The sequence below is a fragment of the Sphaeramia orbicularis genome, chromosome 11 (assembly GCF_902148855.1).
Source record: "Sphaeramia orbicularis chromosome 11, fSphaOr1.1, whole genome shotgun sequence".
Taxonomy (NCBI): domain Eukaryota; kingdom Metazoa; phylum Chordata; class Actinopteri; order Kurtiformes; family Apogonidae; genus Sphaeramia; species Sphaeramia orbicularis.
In genome coordinates this window covers 53,571,331-53,587,407 of record NC_043967.1, presented here as the reverse complement: position 1 = coordinate 53,587,407, position 16,077 = coordinate 53,571,331, and the positions used below count along the sequence as shown (strand labels likewise).

Here is a 16,077-nt window from a genome sequence, read left to right as displayed (position 1 = left end):
CGGTCTACGTCCAGTAACACATGTGAACATACTGGTCCAGTTGTCCAGTTTGAGCGGCCGGTTTCACTGCTGTGTTTTGTGTTTCCAGTGTTCCAGGTGAAAGCAGAACCTCCGTCTCCTGCGTCATCACTGGAGTCCGACTGTTCTGCAGCGTCTCCAGATCCACAGGTGTGTAAAGGAGACTCTTTCACCTGCAGGACGAGGACGAACCATGCAGATCATACCGAATTATTAGGGAATGTCATTAGTGTTGGGTTCAGTGTTCACCGATGAAACTACTGGTCTGACTCACATCAAATATTATGTGTAGTTTCCTTTGGACAATGTCTACAAAGTTTTTGACAGTTTTGAGAATTTTTGAATTTTGATGAATTTTTGCAATTTGAAAAATGTGCCTTTCCTACTAATGGTCCATATTTACATACTTTTATATGTCCTGAGGGAAATTCAAGAGGGTTTACAACAGGGATGTCAAACTCCTTTTAGTTCAGGGGCCACATTCCCCCTAATATGAGCTCATGTGGGCCGGACCAGTAAAATAATAACAGCGAAAAACGGAAATTTTATATTAAAATAATGTTTACATCTTCAAAGTTTCGTAAAAATGTGAATAATATGAACAACTTGAAATGTCTTAAGAATAACAAGTGCAATTTTAATAATATTCTGCCTCAATTTATCAGTTTATCATTTACACATGTGCGTTACAACTTACATTACTATTACAAATACACCAAACTTTTAGTAACAGGCACAATATTGGTAAAATTGTACATACTGTGCTTCTCTTAAGACATTTTCATGTTCATATTTGTTCACGTTATTCACATTTCTTGTAAAAGGATAGTTTGTTTATGTAAACATTTTTATGTAATTTTACTTTTGTACACTAAAGCAAAGAGAACATTTGTAGTTGTCATTATTTATAAGTTATTATAATAGTATTTTACTGGTCTGACCCACTTGAGATCATATTAAACTGTGTGTGGAACCTGAATTAAAATGATTTTGACACCATTTGTTGTTCATTTCTTCAGTGTAACTTTTGCATTTTACAAATTCATCCCACGGGCTGGTTTTGGGCCCCAGGCCACATGTTTGAGAGCTGTGGTTTATAACATATAAATGGTTAGAGATATGTTACTATAGTTCCTATTGAGCACTGATAGAAGTCATATATGGACTTTGAGTTGGGTCCATGACCTTTGACCTTGAAGGGTCCAACTCAAGGTCACCAATGTCTATATTTTAACCATCTTCTCCTAAACTACTGGTTGGATTCATCACAAATTTTATATCTGTCTTCCTTGGGATAATGTCTACAAAGTTTGTTCACAGTTTTGAGAAGTTTAAATTTTTTGATGAATTTTTACAATATTTAAAAATATGCCTTTACTGATAATGGTCTGTATTTTGATGGTTTATAACATATAAATGGTTACAGATATGTTACTATAGTTCCTATTGGTCACTGGTAGAAGTCATCTACAGTCGTGGATAAAATTCTTAGACCACCCTTGTTTTCTTCAGTTTCTTGTTCATTTTAATGCCTGGTCCAACTAAAGGTTCATTTGTTCGGACAAATATAATGAGAACAATAAAAACACCTCATAGTAGTTGAATCCCAGAGCTGATTTCTATCCATTTAACATGTTTTCTTGATAAAAACCCAAATCACTTCAGTTCTTCCATCAGTATTTGTCATTGTACTGACAAAAACAGTGACTCAAACCAATCTGTGTTGGTCATTCTGGTCATAGCACCAACGTTCTGGACCTCTGGCAGAAGAAAAAACAAGTCCCAACAGTCAGAGTATAGGCATTAAGAAGACAAGGATGGCAGTCAAAGAGTGAGAAAGAAAGAAAAATAAATACATTAAATAAAAACAAGACGTCAGGCAAAAGGCAGGCTCTTGATATGAGTTATGACCTGGAACTGTTTTTAAATGTTGAGTTTGTGGACATTAGAGGGAAGCTGACAGTAACATATTCAATCAGATGTGATCCTCTTTTATTACCACAGTGAATGTATGTGCACGTCGTTGAGGTTCCACTGGTTTTTGGTCTAAACTGCTGTTTTTGTGGCGTCCTCAGATCACAGTTAAAGGTGAAAACCCTCCCACGCCTCCGTACATGTACGGAGACGTGCTTTCACCTCCGCTCGGATCCATGGAGGTCACCGTGGCAACGACATCAGTCCCGCCTCCACAGCCTCAGCTGCAGACGCCGTTAACCACACAGATACCAGGAGTCCTCAGCGGCCTACAAACCCCGACCACAGGTACTGGTAACCACAAAACACAGAATATCACAACAATGCACAAAGGAGTGTGTGCACCACGTGGAAACTCTGTGATTTCATTACCTATTTTTTTAAAAACAGTTACAGCACATCATACACAGCTGAAAATAAGTCCAGAAATCAACATTTAATCTTTATTGTTGACATTATCTTTGGTCACGTGGATAATGATTAAAGATTCACACTTCACTTTCAACATGGACGTAAATAGTGTTGATAAAATAAGAATTCTTTATTGTCATTATACACACACGTAATAATATTTCAGTTGTTGACTTTGGCTTAAAAAAAAAAAAAGACAATATGTTGAAAATGCTCAAAATATTCTAAAATACACAAGTTTGTACTGTTTTCTGGAAATGTAAAGCCCAGTTCAGAACAAAGATCAGAAGTGGCTTTTCCATCGGACATCGGCGCAAAACGTTACAGATATTTAAGAAATGTCAAAAAAACAGAAGTGTGTAATGTCGGTTTTTCCATTAAATCACAAATGCGATTTGTTATCGTGAGATGACACGAGAAGTCATTCCATAAACATGGAGACGAACATAAATATGGTGTTTATTTACAGATATATTCATTATTACCTCCACCAGGAGGAATTGTGATCACTTTGGTTTGTTTGTTTGTTTGTTTGTTAGCAACTTTACAGGAAAACTCTTCCACCTATCTTTCCCAAATCTTCCCCACAGATAGGCCTAGGCCCTGGGACCAACCCATTACATTTTGGTCCCAGTAGGACAAAGTTCAAGGTCACAGCAAGGTCACAACATCTACAATTTTCCATCTGTCATCATTGAACAATTCTCCAAAATTCATAAAAAATTTAAAACGACTCGGATTAGCCTCCAATTGGATCCACCTGTATCTTAGAACAATATCTTGTATCTGGAACTAAATTGTCCACATCCACTGTGGAATGTGGACTCTGTGGACATTTACACTGAACACTGAAAATCCCATTTACCACACATTTAAAATTAGAACTCAATATTGATGTGAATTGAATATAATTTGACAGACACATGACTGGTACCAAGCTTCAACTTTGTACGAAATATCATTCTGCTCCATTTCTCTTTTAAACAGAAATAGTCGATCCACACATGCACACCATTCTGGGTGCCTGGCAGAGGTCTGCGTTCTCTGAACACTTATTATTATATATTACCCTCTATCTCATACTAAATTAAAAAATGATTGGGTTTCCTGGTGTGTCCACACACGTTTCTTTTAAAACTCTTCTTCGCTTGTTATATCGTCCGTCAACATCTGTTTTTTTTTTTTTTTTTTTTTTTTTATTCATGTGACTCATGTTACAGAAACAGGTCTTTCCATTGCAGTTTTGCGTGATTTACCATGTGTGCTACGCCCAAAAAACCACCTCTTACCAGCGCAAAAACTTTTAATCGAAAAACAAGAGTTTTGGTGAAATTGTCGTTTTTCCGTTAGTTAAATTTTTATTTTTATTAAATTTGCACAATTTGAGGGTCAATGGAAAAGAGACTGTTGACAAGTAGTGCATAATAGTGCATTTGTATCTGAATAAATATTGAATATATTGTATTGTTTTGTAAGAACAGAGGATTATTTCCCATAATTCCTCTTTTCTCAGGTGTATGTTAGATTATTGGATGTTATAACTCGTGTGAAATCCTCTTGTGTCGTCGTTCAGTGCTGCCCAACTCGGCCTCGCTGAAGGCCAGCTCCATCCTCAGCACCAAACCCCCCATCCAGCCCAGACCGGTCTGCGTGGCCACCCTGCCCGTCCCCCAGTCCCAGACCCCGGCCAAGACCCTCATCCTGCAGGGCCTGCCCTCCATGGACCAGACCAGACCAGGTAAGACCACCACAGATGTAGCAGAGGCTGGTGCTGTGTTTGCTGGGTGTGTGCAGGTGCAGTGCATCCTGGGAGTCGTAGTCTGTGTCTCCTCTGTCGTTTACTCCTCTTTCCCTCTTTTCCAGTCGTCCTCTCTCAGTCCGTCTGTCTGGGCTCGGCTCCCGCCATCGTCAAAGTGGAGCCGGTTTCTCCCAGCATCCCTCAGCCCTGCTCCGCCGCAGCTCCGCCCACCAGCAAACCCATCGTCCCGGCGACCACCGCGCTGCCCGGCAACAACTCCAGTGACATCGACGTGAGTAGACCAGCTGAGTCACACTGCGTAGAGGAGGTTTAGAAACAGACGAGTGAGGAAACAGACAGCAATATGAAGGATTTAAAACAGACGAGTGAAGAAACGGACAGCAATATGAAGGATTTAAAACAGACGAGTGAGGAAACGGACAGCAATATGAAGGATTTAAAACAGACGAGTGAGGAAACGGACAGCAATATGAAGGATTTAAAACAGATGAGTGAGGAAACAGACAGCAATATGAAGGATTTAAAACAGACGAGTGAGGAAACGGACAGCAATATGAAGGATTTAAAACAGACGAGTGAGGAAACGGACAGCAATATGAAGGATTTAAAACAGACGAGTGAGGAAACGGACAGCAATATGAAGGATTTAAAACAGACGAGTGAGGAAACGGACAGCAATATGAAGGATTTAAAACAGACGAGTGAGGAAACGGACAGCAATATGAAGGATTTAAAACAGACGAGTGAGGAAACGGACAGCAATATGAAGGATTTAAAACAGACGAGTGAGGAAACGGACAGCAATATGAAGGATTTAAAACAGACGAGTGAGGAAACGGACAGCAATATGAAGGATTTAAAACAGACGAGTGAGGAAACGGACAGCAATATGAAGGATTTAAAACAGACGAGTGAGGAAACGGACAGCAATATGAAGGATTTAAAACAGACGAGTGAGGAAACGGACAGCAATATGAAGGATTTAAAACAGACGAGTGAGGAAACGGACAGCAATATGAAGGATTTAAAACAGGAGTCTGGGTCTGCTCGAGGTTTCTGCCTGTTAAAGGGAAGTTTTTCCTCGCCACTGTCACCAGTCACAAGTGTTTGCTCCTGGAGGATTCTGTTGGGTTTCTGTAGAATTGACTTAGAGTCTGGTTTTGACCAACTCTATATATAAAATGTCAAGAGATAACTTTTTTGTGATCTGGCGCAATATAAATAAAATTTGATTGATTGAGTGATTTAATTGGTTTTCCCCTGTAAGTCGCTTTGGAAAAAAGCGTCTGCCAAATGCGTAAACAAACAAACAAACAAAACAGACGAGTGAGGAAACGGACAGCAATATGAAGGATTTAAAGACACCGAACAAAAAAAAAGGAGGGAAATCAAATCACATGGAAATGAGTCAAAACCAAAACGAACTGACTCTGCATCCGTCTGCAGCTCTTACATAAGACCCCCCCCCCCCCCCCCCCAGGTGGGGTTATATCATACACCTTCTACACCCTCCTTTAATCCCACTTTTGTCTTTTAATCCTCTGTTTTTGTTCAGTTTTGTTCATTTTTTCATTGCTTCATACATTTTTGTTTAGTTTAGCTCATTTCATTCATTATTATATTCAATTTTTGTTTAAATTTGCTCATTTTGTACTTTATTTTGCTACATTTTTTTCAGTTTTATAAACTTTTCTGTATTTTACTCAGTATTTTTTTGGTATTCATTTTTTCATTACTTTATTCCATTTTTCTTTAATTTTACTCTTGTTGTACCTTATTTTCCTCCATTTCTTTCAGTTTTGTAAATTTTTCTGTATTTTACTCAATATTTTTTTGGTATTGTTAATTTTTTTCAGTACTTTGTTCAATTTTTGTTTAGTTTTGCTAATTTTATTTATTGTTTTATTCAATTTTCATTAGGTTTTGCTCATTTTTTCATTATGATATAAAATTTTTGTTAAAAAAATTAGTTTTGTTCAATTTTCATTACTTTACTCAATTTTTTAGTTTTGCTCATTTTATTCATTGTTTTATTCAATTTTTGTTTAATTTTGCTCATTTTGTACCTTATTTTACTCCCTTTTTTCAGTTTTACTCATTTTTTTTGTACTATTTAAAATTTTGATTTAATTTTGCTCTTTCTATTCATTGTTTTATTCTATTTTTGTTTAGTTTTGCTCATCTTATTCATTATTTTATAATTTTTTTAAATTTTGCTCCTTTTGTACCTTATTTTATACAACTTTTTTCAGTTTTGTGAATTTTTTTCAATATTTTACTTTATTTTTGATTTCATTTTATTCAATTTTTGTTTTTGTTTTGTTAGTCTAATGGTGGTAAAATCAAACTTCCTGCTATTGTCTTCTGTTCTCTGTCATTAAATTTTTTCCCACATGTTCAGATGTAACAGAAACAAATCAGATTAACTTTTATACATGCATGAAAATATCAGAGTATGGTGGGGTCTGAGTTCTCATAATCCGATTACTGCTGTTAATCAGATTATACTGTTTACATGTTCAATAATAATCTGATAACGCCGTTGATCGGATATTGAATGGTGTTTTACTGTGAATGTAAACAGACTCGTTGCGTCCTCCTGTTTCCCCACAGATGAAGGTTCTGAAGCGGCAGCAGAGGATGATAAAGAACCGTGAGTCGGCCTGTCAGTCCAGGAAGAAGAAGAAGGAGTACCTGCAGAACCTGGAGGCCCAGCTGAGGGAGGCGCAGCAGGAGAACGAGCGACTGCGCAGGGAGAACCAGGCGCTGAAGGAGAGGCTGGCTGGGAAGGAGGTGAACAGACATCCCATAATATACACAAATATACCACATGTTCTGTTGGAAAAACTAGTAACCCTCTGAAGACCATTGTGTCTCTGGTGCCACAGTTTCACATCCACCTTCATTCAAACGACTGTAACTGAACCGTTTACACTATTAACAGAATCCAAACGTCATCTTTTTTCTGAGTTTGGGTTCTTTCTATTGGTCTAGAACACAATAGGGTAGAGGTCTGCATTGGCTGAGGGGGAGGGGTTGAAGTGGGCGGGGCTTAGAGCAGCAGAATGTAGTCGGTGAGAGAGACATGGAAGATTTTATGACTTTTTAACACTAATAATTATCTGTTTTTTTCAACTTTCAGTCAGGACCTTTATGACAATTTTTTTTTTAGATTTTTATACCGTCAGAATTTTTCTTTTATATTTTAATTTTTATACTCTTTTATATACATTATTTATGCTTTTTTTCTGGCACCTCGGACAATTGCACTTTTTAATTTCATTGTACCTGTACAATGACAATAAAGACATTCTATTCTATTCTATTCTATTTAGTTGTGAATTTTTATAAATAAGGGTGTATAGTAGTGATAGTGTTGTTTTGAGTGTTCTACTAGTGTGTTTTTATTGTTTGCTTTTTTTCCACTTTTTTTTTCTTTTTTGCGATCTATATAGTTCATTGATAGTTGTATTTTATTTAGTTTGATTCGGTTTTCTTAATTTTTTTCCTCATTTTATTCAATTTTTCTTCAGTTTTATTCATCTCTTCATTATTTTTCTTCAGTTTCTGTTCAGTTTTGTTCATTTTTTTCCCATTATTTTACAACATTTTTGTTCAGTTTTGTTATTTTTTCATTATTTTACTCAATTTCTGTTCAGTTTTGTTCCTTTTTTCCATTATTTTATTAAGTGTGTATTTACTTTTACTAAGTTCTTCATTATTTTCTAAATTTTATCGCTGTTTTTATCTGTTTTTTTGCGGTTTGTATAGTTGATTGATAGTTGTATTGTATCTGTAAATCTTCTCTAAGTGTCTGTATATTTGTATATCTGTGTACATCTATAGTCAGATCTCTCCAGTTCATACACAGATGCAGTGTGTGTATTTGAATCAGCTGATGGATGTTTTTGTCGGTGAAATGAGTGGCTCTGTCTACAACTAGACCCAAAGTGAACACAGACTATCACATTTTGTTTAATTTAGTATGTAACTAAATTTTATTTGTATAGCACTTTTCACAGATAGAATCAAAAAAGTGCTATACAGTTTAGAATAAAATGTTAATAAAAGTTTAAAATAAATACAATGTCATGCATACACCAGGATAAAAAGAAAACAGTACAGAGAAACAGACAATAACACAAGCCCATAAAACGCCAACCTGGGCTGAACACCTGCCTAAAAAGAAAAGTAATTTACTGAGTCATATCAGGTGAAATCTGTGTGTTGGTGAACTCTGCAGCAGTTTGTCATGGTTTTTTTTTTTTTTTTTTTGTTCTTGCGTCTCCAGGGCAGTGAATCGGCGAGTAACAAACGCGCGGTGTGCGTCATGGCCGTCCTCCTGTTCATGACCTTCAGCTTCGGACCCGTCAGGTACCGGTGCTTCTGCTCTTTAACCTGAAATCGTCCTCGTCCTGTTGTTTCGTCCCGTCTGTTTTACTCTGTTTTACTCCGTCCTTTAGCATCACAGACAGGAAGTTGTCGGCGGGCTTTCAGGACGATTCGGTGTCGTACACGGGACGGCATCTGCTGGAGATCGAACAGCAGGCGGCGGCGGCGGCTCCGCCTCCAAATAGAGTGGAGGATAAAACGGAAACAGAGGAGGAGGGAGGAGACGAACGATGGAAGAGGGGGGAGACCGAGAGGTTCACCACAGAGCCATATCAGTTCAGGTCAGGACAAGGTTTTACTGATCCGACTGAATCTACCCACAATGCACCTGGATCAGTGAAACAATAACAGTCATTAACTCAGTTTAATATATTAGATCAGAATAATTAGTGTTAATTTTTACGTACGTGTTTCTTTTACCTTTGAGGTTTGTTTTGTTCATATTCTCACCTAGAACTCAGTTTGTTGATATTTGCTTCTTTGTTTAATTTTATTTTTGCACCATTTTCATGTTAAATTTCATCTTTAATTTCACCTTAAACACTAAATGTTTATAAATTCGGAGACTAAGGATGTTTTTTCAGTTTCGTCTTACATCTTCTACCTCATTTTGTCCTTTTTCTGTAACTTCTTGCATCTTTTTCTTCATTTTCTTTCTGTTGAGTCTTTTATGATAATTGAAAAACACTAATAATTATATGTAGAGCTGCAACCGATTAATCGATTAAATGCTTTAAGTGAATGCAAAAATTCACGATTCAATTAGTCAACTCAAATTGATTGAAGGGAAATATCCTATTGCAGTTTTCCTGAATTGAAGCTTCTTTGTGCGTCACAATTAGCGTCCGTGTGAAACACAACAGTGGAACCAATGTTTAACAGCAGAGAAATGAAGGAAACAAAGCTTTGATTCAGGAGAATTGTGGTTGAATGATTTTTTTTGGATCACTTTGAGTCGATTAATCGTTTGCAGCTCTAATTATCTGTTTTCTTCAACTTTCAGTCAGGACCTAAAACCAGTTTGTAAACGAGGCTTTTTTAATAAGTCCACTCCATCTATTAGTCATTTAGTGCGCTTTGATGCTTCCTCTGTTCAGTTTTGGATTCTGCACCTCAGCCTTAAAACACCTGTAAAACCCTGTCGATCACATGTTGAAAAGAAACAAAAAAGTGTCAAAACTGAACTGGATGAAACAAATAAAAAAAATAATTTGATGAAAAAGGAGTAAAAGCCGATCCTCTATATTTGGACCTGATGTTTGCAGATCTACTGACGGTAAAGTGTCTTCATGTGCTGTTTTTTTCTGCTGCAGGAACCTGAGCGACGTCTTCAGCGACATGAAGGAACTGGTTCTGCAGGACATCGACCGCTTCTTCACGTCCTCCGACTGCAGACAGTTCAACCGCTCCGAGTCCCTCAGGTCCGTTCACGTCTACGCCTTCACCGTCTTCTGTTTCTAATCACATCACATTTCTTTCGTTTAGTTTATTAGTTTATTTGACCATGTACAGAAAACATTAAAGACACAGTAGAGATGATCTGGACCAGGTTCTAGTGTTCTGTCTCATTTCCATCTGTCGTCCCTTTAGCAGGAAAGAAGGAAATTAAAAAAAAAGAGAGAAACAGTCCAAGAAAATGAACCCTTTAAGCCCTGAGCCTTGATTCTTTACAGTGAAAGTGAAAACATTTTACTAATTCCTCTGTGTCTCCTGTTGTTGTGCACCTCATTTCCTTTCCCCTACCTTCAGAAACTTTTATTTAAGGGGGCAGGACTAGGGCTGTGTATTCACAAGAATCTAGCGATACGATACAAATCACAATACTAGGATCACGATATGGTATATCACAATATATCATGATACTGTTAAAAAGGTCATTTTTTTGTTTCTTTTTTTAAATTATTATTTCCTTGAAGAATGGAATTACACCAGAAATCTGCACAAATACTAAACACATTTTTATTTGATCCCAACAGGATCTAATGTTCTATCACCAAATGTTCAAACTGTGTTCAAACTGAAATTCTGTTTTACAGACATTCCAGTTTCAGATCCTGTTCAAATGTTCAGATTCTATTAGTTCAGAACTAACATCAGAACAGTATTTTAGTTCAATCCCAACAAAGGAACGGACATTATTTAATAAAAGAGTGTTAAATAAGAATAAATAAAATATTAACAAAAAAAAAGAACCTCCACAATATCTGCATTTGAATAAATACCTAAAAATATCGATACAGTACTTTTTAATATCGATACAGTATTGTGAAATGAAATATCACAATATATAACAGAACCGATCTTTTCTTACAGTCCTAGGCAGGACGTTTGTTGCCTTCACTGGAACTGGGCCCAGATGACGGCCTAGTGTTCACTCTGCCGCTAGATTCACGTGTCTCTAAGTAGCAAATTAAATAAGTGACATTCCTGTAAATGAGTCGCATGCTGTGGACAAATGTTGTCACATATTGGAGTGATTTCACCCTTTTGAAGAAATGGAAGCTTTCATAGTGTCCTAGTGGACCTGGTGTCGTCTTTTTAGACCGTTTCTGCCTCAGCACCGTGTTAGCTATGTTCTGACCAAAACAATGCAGCGTACGTGTGACGTCATCACGGATGTGCAACGAAAGCGGAATCAACAAGCAGAATCGTTAAAGGTACGGGAGACTTTTGTGACCAATTTTTCCTCAGATCTGTCCATCCTCAGTCGTATCCTCAGTATCATGAATCTGTTCGTCTGTCTGTCATTACTCAGCTGAATCTCTTCCATTACAGTGAACAGTTTCTTAGTTCCATCCACCAGAAACAAACCATGTGTTTACAAACAGAGCCGGGACGGAACTCGGGCATCTGAGGAATTTTGTCGCAACATGTATTGTGGGAAACGGAGGTTCACGCAGCCACCTGACAGCGGCAGTGCAACCATATGATATCATATGGATGAAACAAACACAATACGGAAACAGCTGAAACGTGGAAACAGCTGGAGGAATATGCACAGAAGGAAGGGAGCTCCTGCCGTTTCCACCTCGTGTCTGTTCTAACTGCCGCTGTCAGGTGGCTGCGCGAGCCTCCGTTTCCCACAATGCATGTCGCAACAAAATTCCGAAGATGCCCGAGTTCCCTCCCGGCTCTGTTTGTAAACACATGGACTGTTTGTGGTGGATGGAACTAAGAAACTGTTCACTGTGATGGAAGAGATTCAGCTGAGTAATGACAGACAGACAAACAGATTCATGAAACTGAGGATATGACTGAGGATGGACAGATTTGATGAAAAATTGGTCATGAAAGTCTCCTGCAGCTTTAAGAAGGCAGGCAAACAATTCCAAGGAATCGAGCTACTGTGAACCAGTTCTCAAAAAGAACCGATTCTTGATTCCCATCCCTAGGTGACGGCCTGTTAGTCCTTGTTCTTCTGTCTGGTTCATTTCATTCACAGATTAAAACGGTTTCAGAGTCCTGCTGTGGGTTTGTAACCGACATGAAAACAGGAAAAATGTGACAAAATCCTCCTGTTCCAAAACCTTCTGGATCGTTCTAGTGTGAGTTCCTGATGCAAATGAAATGACCGAGATTTTATTTCAGGTTGGCCGACGAGCTGAGGGGTTGGGTTCACCGGCACCAGATCGACCGCAAGAAGTCTGGAGGGAAACCCAAGATCGCCAAGAAGGCCAAGGTGGCTCAGGTGAGGGCTCTTCTACCGCCACCCCCCCCCCCAGTCAGTTTAAAGAGATGCACTGATTCAAACCAGTTGTTGTTTTTTCACTTTGGTGCAGAAATCTCAGCTGAGGAAAACAAACTTCTCCAGATACCTGCCCATCCAGGCCCACCGCTCCATAGAGAGGTAAGTTCTGCTTCTGTTCATGTGGACCAGTTACATTTACTCTAACACACTGTTTATAGCATTTATTACATATAATAGTGATAGATATTGAAAGTTAAGTGCAAAAAAAATACATTTTCCGACACTTTTATTTCAAAAACAGCATAAATAAATCTGCCTGTTCTAATGGAGTCTTTAAAGGGTTAACAGACTAACAGGAGTCAGAACCTGCATTAGATGTGTTTGTGTTCCTTCAGTTTCATCATGGCTGCTGTTGTGTGTGTTTGTGTTCCTTCAGTTTCATCATGGCTGCTGTTGTGTGTGTTTGTGTTCCTTCAGTTTCATCATGGCTGCTGTTGTGTGTGTTTGTGTTCCTTCAGTTTCATCATGGCTGCTGTTGTGTGTGTTTGTGTTTCCTCAGTTTCATCATGGCTGCTGTTGTGTGTGTTTGTGTTCCTTCAGTTTCATCATGGCTGCTGTTGTGTGTGTTTGTGTTCCTTCAGTTTCATCATGGCTGCTGTTGTGTGTGTTTGTGTTTCCTCAGTTTCATCATGGCTGCTGTTGTGTGTGTTTGTGTTTCCTCAGTTTCATCATGGCTGCTGTTGTGTGTGTTTGTGTTTCCTCAGTTTCATCATGGCTGCTGTTGTGTGTGTTTGTGTGTCTTCAGTTTCATCATGGCTGCTGTTGTGTGTGTTTGTGTTCCTTCAGTTTCATCATGGCTGCTGTTGTGTGTGTTTGTGTTCCTTCAGTTTCATCATGGCTGCTGTTGTGTGTGTTTGTGTTCCTTCAGTTTCATCATGGCTGCTGTTGTGTGTGTTTGTGTTTCCTCAGTTTCATCATGGCTGCTGTTGTGTGTGTTTGTGTTTCCTCAGTTTCATCATGGCTGCTGTTGTGTGTGTTTGTGTTTCCTCAGTTTCATCATGGCTGCTGTTGTGTGTGTTTGTGTGTCTTCAGTTTCATCATGGCTGCTGTTGTGTGTGTTTGTGTTCCTTCAGTTTCATCATGGCTGCTGTTGTGTGTGTTTGTGTTCCTTCAGTTTCATCATGGCTGCTGTTGTGTGTGTTTGTGTTCCTTCAGTTTCATCATGGCTGCTGTTGTGTGTGTTGTGTTCCTTCAGTTTCATCATGGCTGCTGTTGTGTGTGTTTGTGTTTCCTCAGTTTCATCATGGCTGCTGTTGTGTGTGTTTGTGTTTCCTCAGTTTCATCATGGCTGCTGTTGTGTGTGTTTGTGTTTCCTCAGTTTCATCATGGCTGCTGTTGTGTGTGTTTGTGTGTCTTCAGTTTCATCATGGCTGCTGTTGTGTGTGTTTGTGTTCCTTCAGTTTCATCATGGCTGCTGTTGTGTGTGTTTGTGTTCCTTCAGTTTCATCATGGCTGCTGTTGTGTGTGTTTGTGTTCCTTCAGTTTCATCATGGCTGCTGTTGTGTGTGTTTGTGTTCCTTCAGTTTCATCATGGCTGCTGTTGTGTGTGTTTGTGTTTCCTCAGTCAGCTGCAGGTGTTGTCGGGGCCGGAGGTCACCTACAGCGACTTCCTGGACGCCATCGACCGCCGTGAGGACACTTTCTACGTGGTGTCCTTCAGACGGGTACGACCACACAAACAGCAGAGCAGATAAAGCCAGGATCTGATTATCTGGGACTAAACGTCAAACCCTGAATCCCACATTCTCCAAACACAGTAGCTCAAACATGCGGCTTTAAAAAGCTTTAAAAGCCATTAAACCAGTTAGACATGTCAGTTCAGTTTTTTATTTTTACTTCCTCGTGTTAAACATTTTTTTTTGCCTTCTTTTCCTCGTTTTCTCCACCCGACAAACAAAAGACAAAAACCAGTAGTTGGTCTGGAACCTCATCCAGTGTCTGTTCATGGGGTTTTATCTTTTTAAAAAAATTTTTATGGGGTTTATTATCTTTTGGGTGGGTATTATCTATTTTATATAAATATTTTATGGGGTTTATTTTCTTTTTTTTTGGGGGGGGGGGGGGGTTATCTTTTTAATTTTAGGGGGTTTACTATCTTTTTTTTTGTGAGCTTTATTATCTTTTTTGGGGTGGGGTTATTATCTTTTTTTACGGGGTTTATGATCTTTTTTGTGGGGGGATTATCTTTTTAAAAAAAAAAAAAATATTTTATGGGGTTTATTCTGTTTTTTAAATTTATTTTTATGGGGTTTATTATCTTTTTTGGGGCAGGGTTAACTGTTTTTGTGGGGTTTATTATTATTAGGTTCTCACTGATGCAGCTGAAAAACTTTACATTAATACATGGAATGAAGATTTATATTAAAGGTACATAAAGAAAGCACATGTAAAAAATAAGGCCTCTGTGAAACATTGTCACATTTTCTAAACTCTTTATGATTTTTACTGTTAACTAAGGGTGTCGAACATACAGGATGAAAAACTACACTGAAGATATTATCAATAAAGGATGTTAGTCATTTTAGTTCAGGTTCCACATTCAGAAGAATATGATCTAAAGCAGATCAGAGCCAGTAAAATAACATGACTTATAAATAATGACAACCACAAATTTTTGTCTTTGTTTTAGTGTAAAAAAAGTAAAATTATATGAAAATTTTTATATTCACAAACTATTTTTTTTCGTAAATTCTGCCTGTTTTGTGTATTTGTAGATCCGCTGAGATCTGTCAGTTATAATGTACATGTGGAAATGATAAAATGAGGTGGAATATTGTTAAAATTCCACTTATTTTTCTCATGAATTTCCCAGTTGTTGATGTTATTCACATTTTTAAACTATAGTTTTTAGGTTGTTTCATGTTTTTCCAGTCTAAACCATAGATAAAAGTGTGCTGTTGACCTTCTGAGGCCTTGTTCTTGTTGAACGTGGTCGTCAGTGTGGTGGTTTTTCTTGCGGACTCTAACCCTGACGGGGGTCTTGTCTCCTCAGGACCACCTCCTGCTGCCGGCCATCAGCCACAACAAAACCAGCCGACCGAAAATGTCTCTGGTGATGCCGGCCATGTCTGTGAACGGTGAGTGTCTGTTTATTGTCCGAGTGTTTCAGATCAGAGCCGGATCCTCACATTCAGGTGAAGGAGGAGGAGCCTCAGGGATCAAAACAGCGGTGTCGGGTTACGCCGTTCATTCAGCGTCCTGGAATCCACGCTGTAACTGGATGTTTCTCTGCTGTTTAACTCCTGGTTAACAGAACAGGCTTTGTGTGGTTGGCTTTTACTCCTGTTTTTTACACTCACAGTTTACTTTGTGCTGCTGTGAAACATTCAGACCTGAAAGCCAAGCCTGGGTCTGGTGTAAAGTATCCGCTAGAGATGGGTTTTACTGCCGCACCAACAAACCCACACACACAGTAAACCAGTAAATGCAAAGACGACAACGACGATGAACAACGCAAGTCAGCAAATATTGACTGCAGTCACATGACCAGTATTTATCCACAGACACTGATCTGATAAAATATGTGTTTACCTACTCAAAGTATTTAATCAGCATCAGTCTTGGCTGATATGCATATTGTCCTGAGGGTTTTTATTTGTCTTTAGGACTGTAGAAGCCAATAATGTAATAACAACCGATAACGTAATAGCGGCCGGTAATGTAATAAATTTGCTATTTTTAAAATGTAACTGGCCAGTAACGTAATATCTGGCCAATAATGTAATAAAAGTCCTGAACTGATAACGTAATAGCTTTTGGCCAATAATGTTATAAC

The 16,077-nt window shown here is 38.4% G+C and overlaps 2 protein-coding genes across 2 annotated transcripts in view; both read left to right on the top strand.

Moving 5' to 3' along the window:
- Nucleotides 1-16,077, top strand: part of LOC115428216 (uncharacterized) — a 250,354-nt gene that overhangs the window by 139,937 nt on the left and 94,340 nt on the right. The gene's annotated exons all lie outside the window — the stretch shown is intronic.
- atf6b (activating transcription factor 6 beta) overlaps nt 1-16,077 on the top strand; it is a 29,964-nt gene that overhangs the window by 11,949 nt on the left and 1,938 nt on the right. The window contains exons 5-16 of the mRNA XM_030147057.1: nt 89-168; nt 2,094-2,280; nt 3,977-4,141; nt 4,267-4,433; nt 6,776-6,955; nt 8,454-8,536; nt 8,626-8,835; nt 9,868-9,975; nt 12,143-12,242; nt 12,334-12,401; nt 13,867-13,966; nt 15,295-15,379. Of these exons, the coding sequence (XP_030002917.1) occupies nt 89-168; nt 2,094-2,280; nt 3,977-4,141; nt 4,267-4,433; nt 6,776-6,955; nt 8,454-8,536; nt 8,626-8,835; nt 9,868-9,975; nt 12,143-12,242; nt 12,334-12,401; nt 13,867-13,966; nt 15,295-15,379 (1,533 nt within the window). The remainder of the gene's footprint in view (nt 1-88; nt 169-2,093; nt 2,281-3,976; nt 4,142-4,266; nt 4,434-6,775; nt 6,956-8,453; nt 8,537-8,625; nt 8,836-9,867; nt 9,976-12,142; nt 12,243-12,333; nt 12,402-13,866; nt 13,967-15,294; nt 15,380-16,077) is intronic.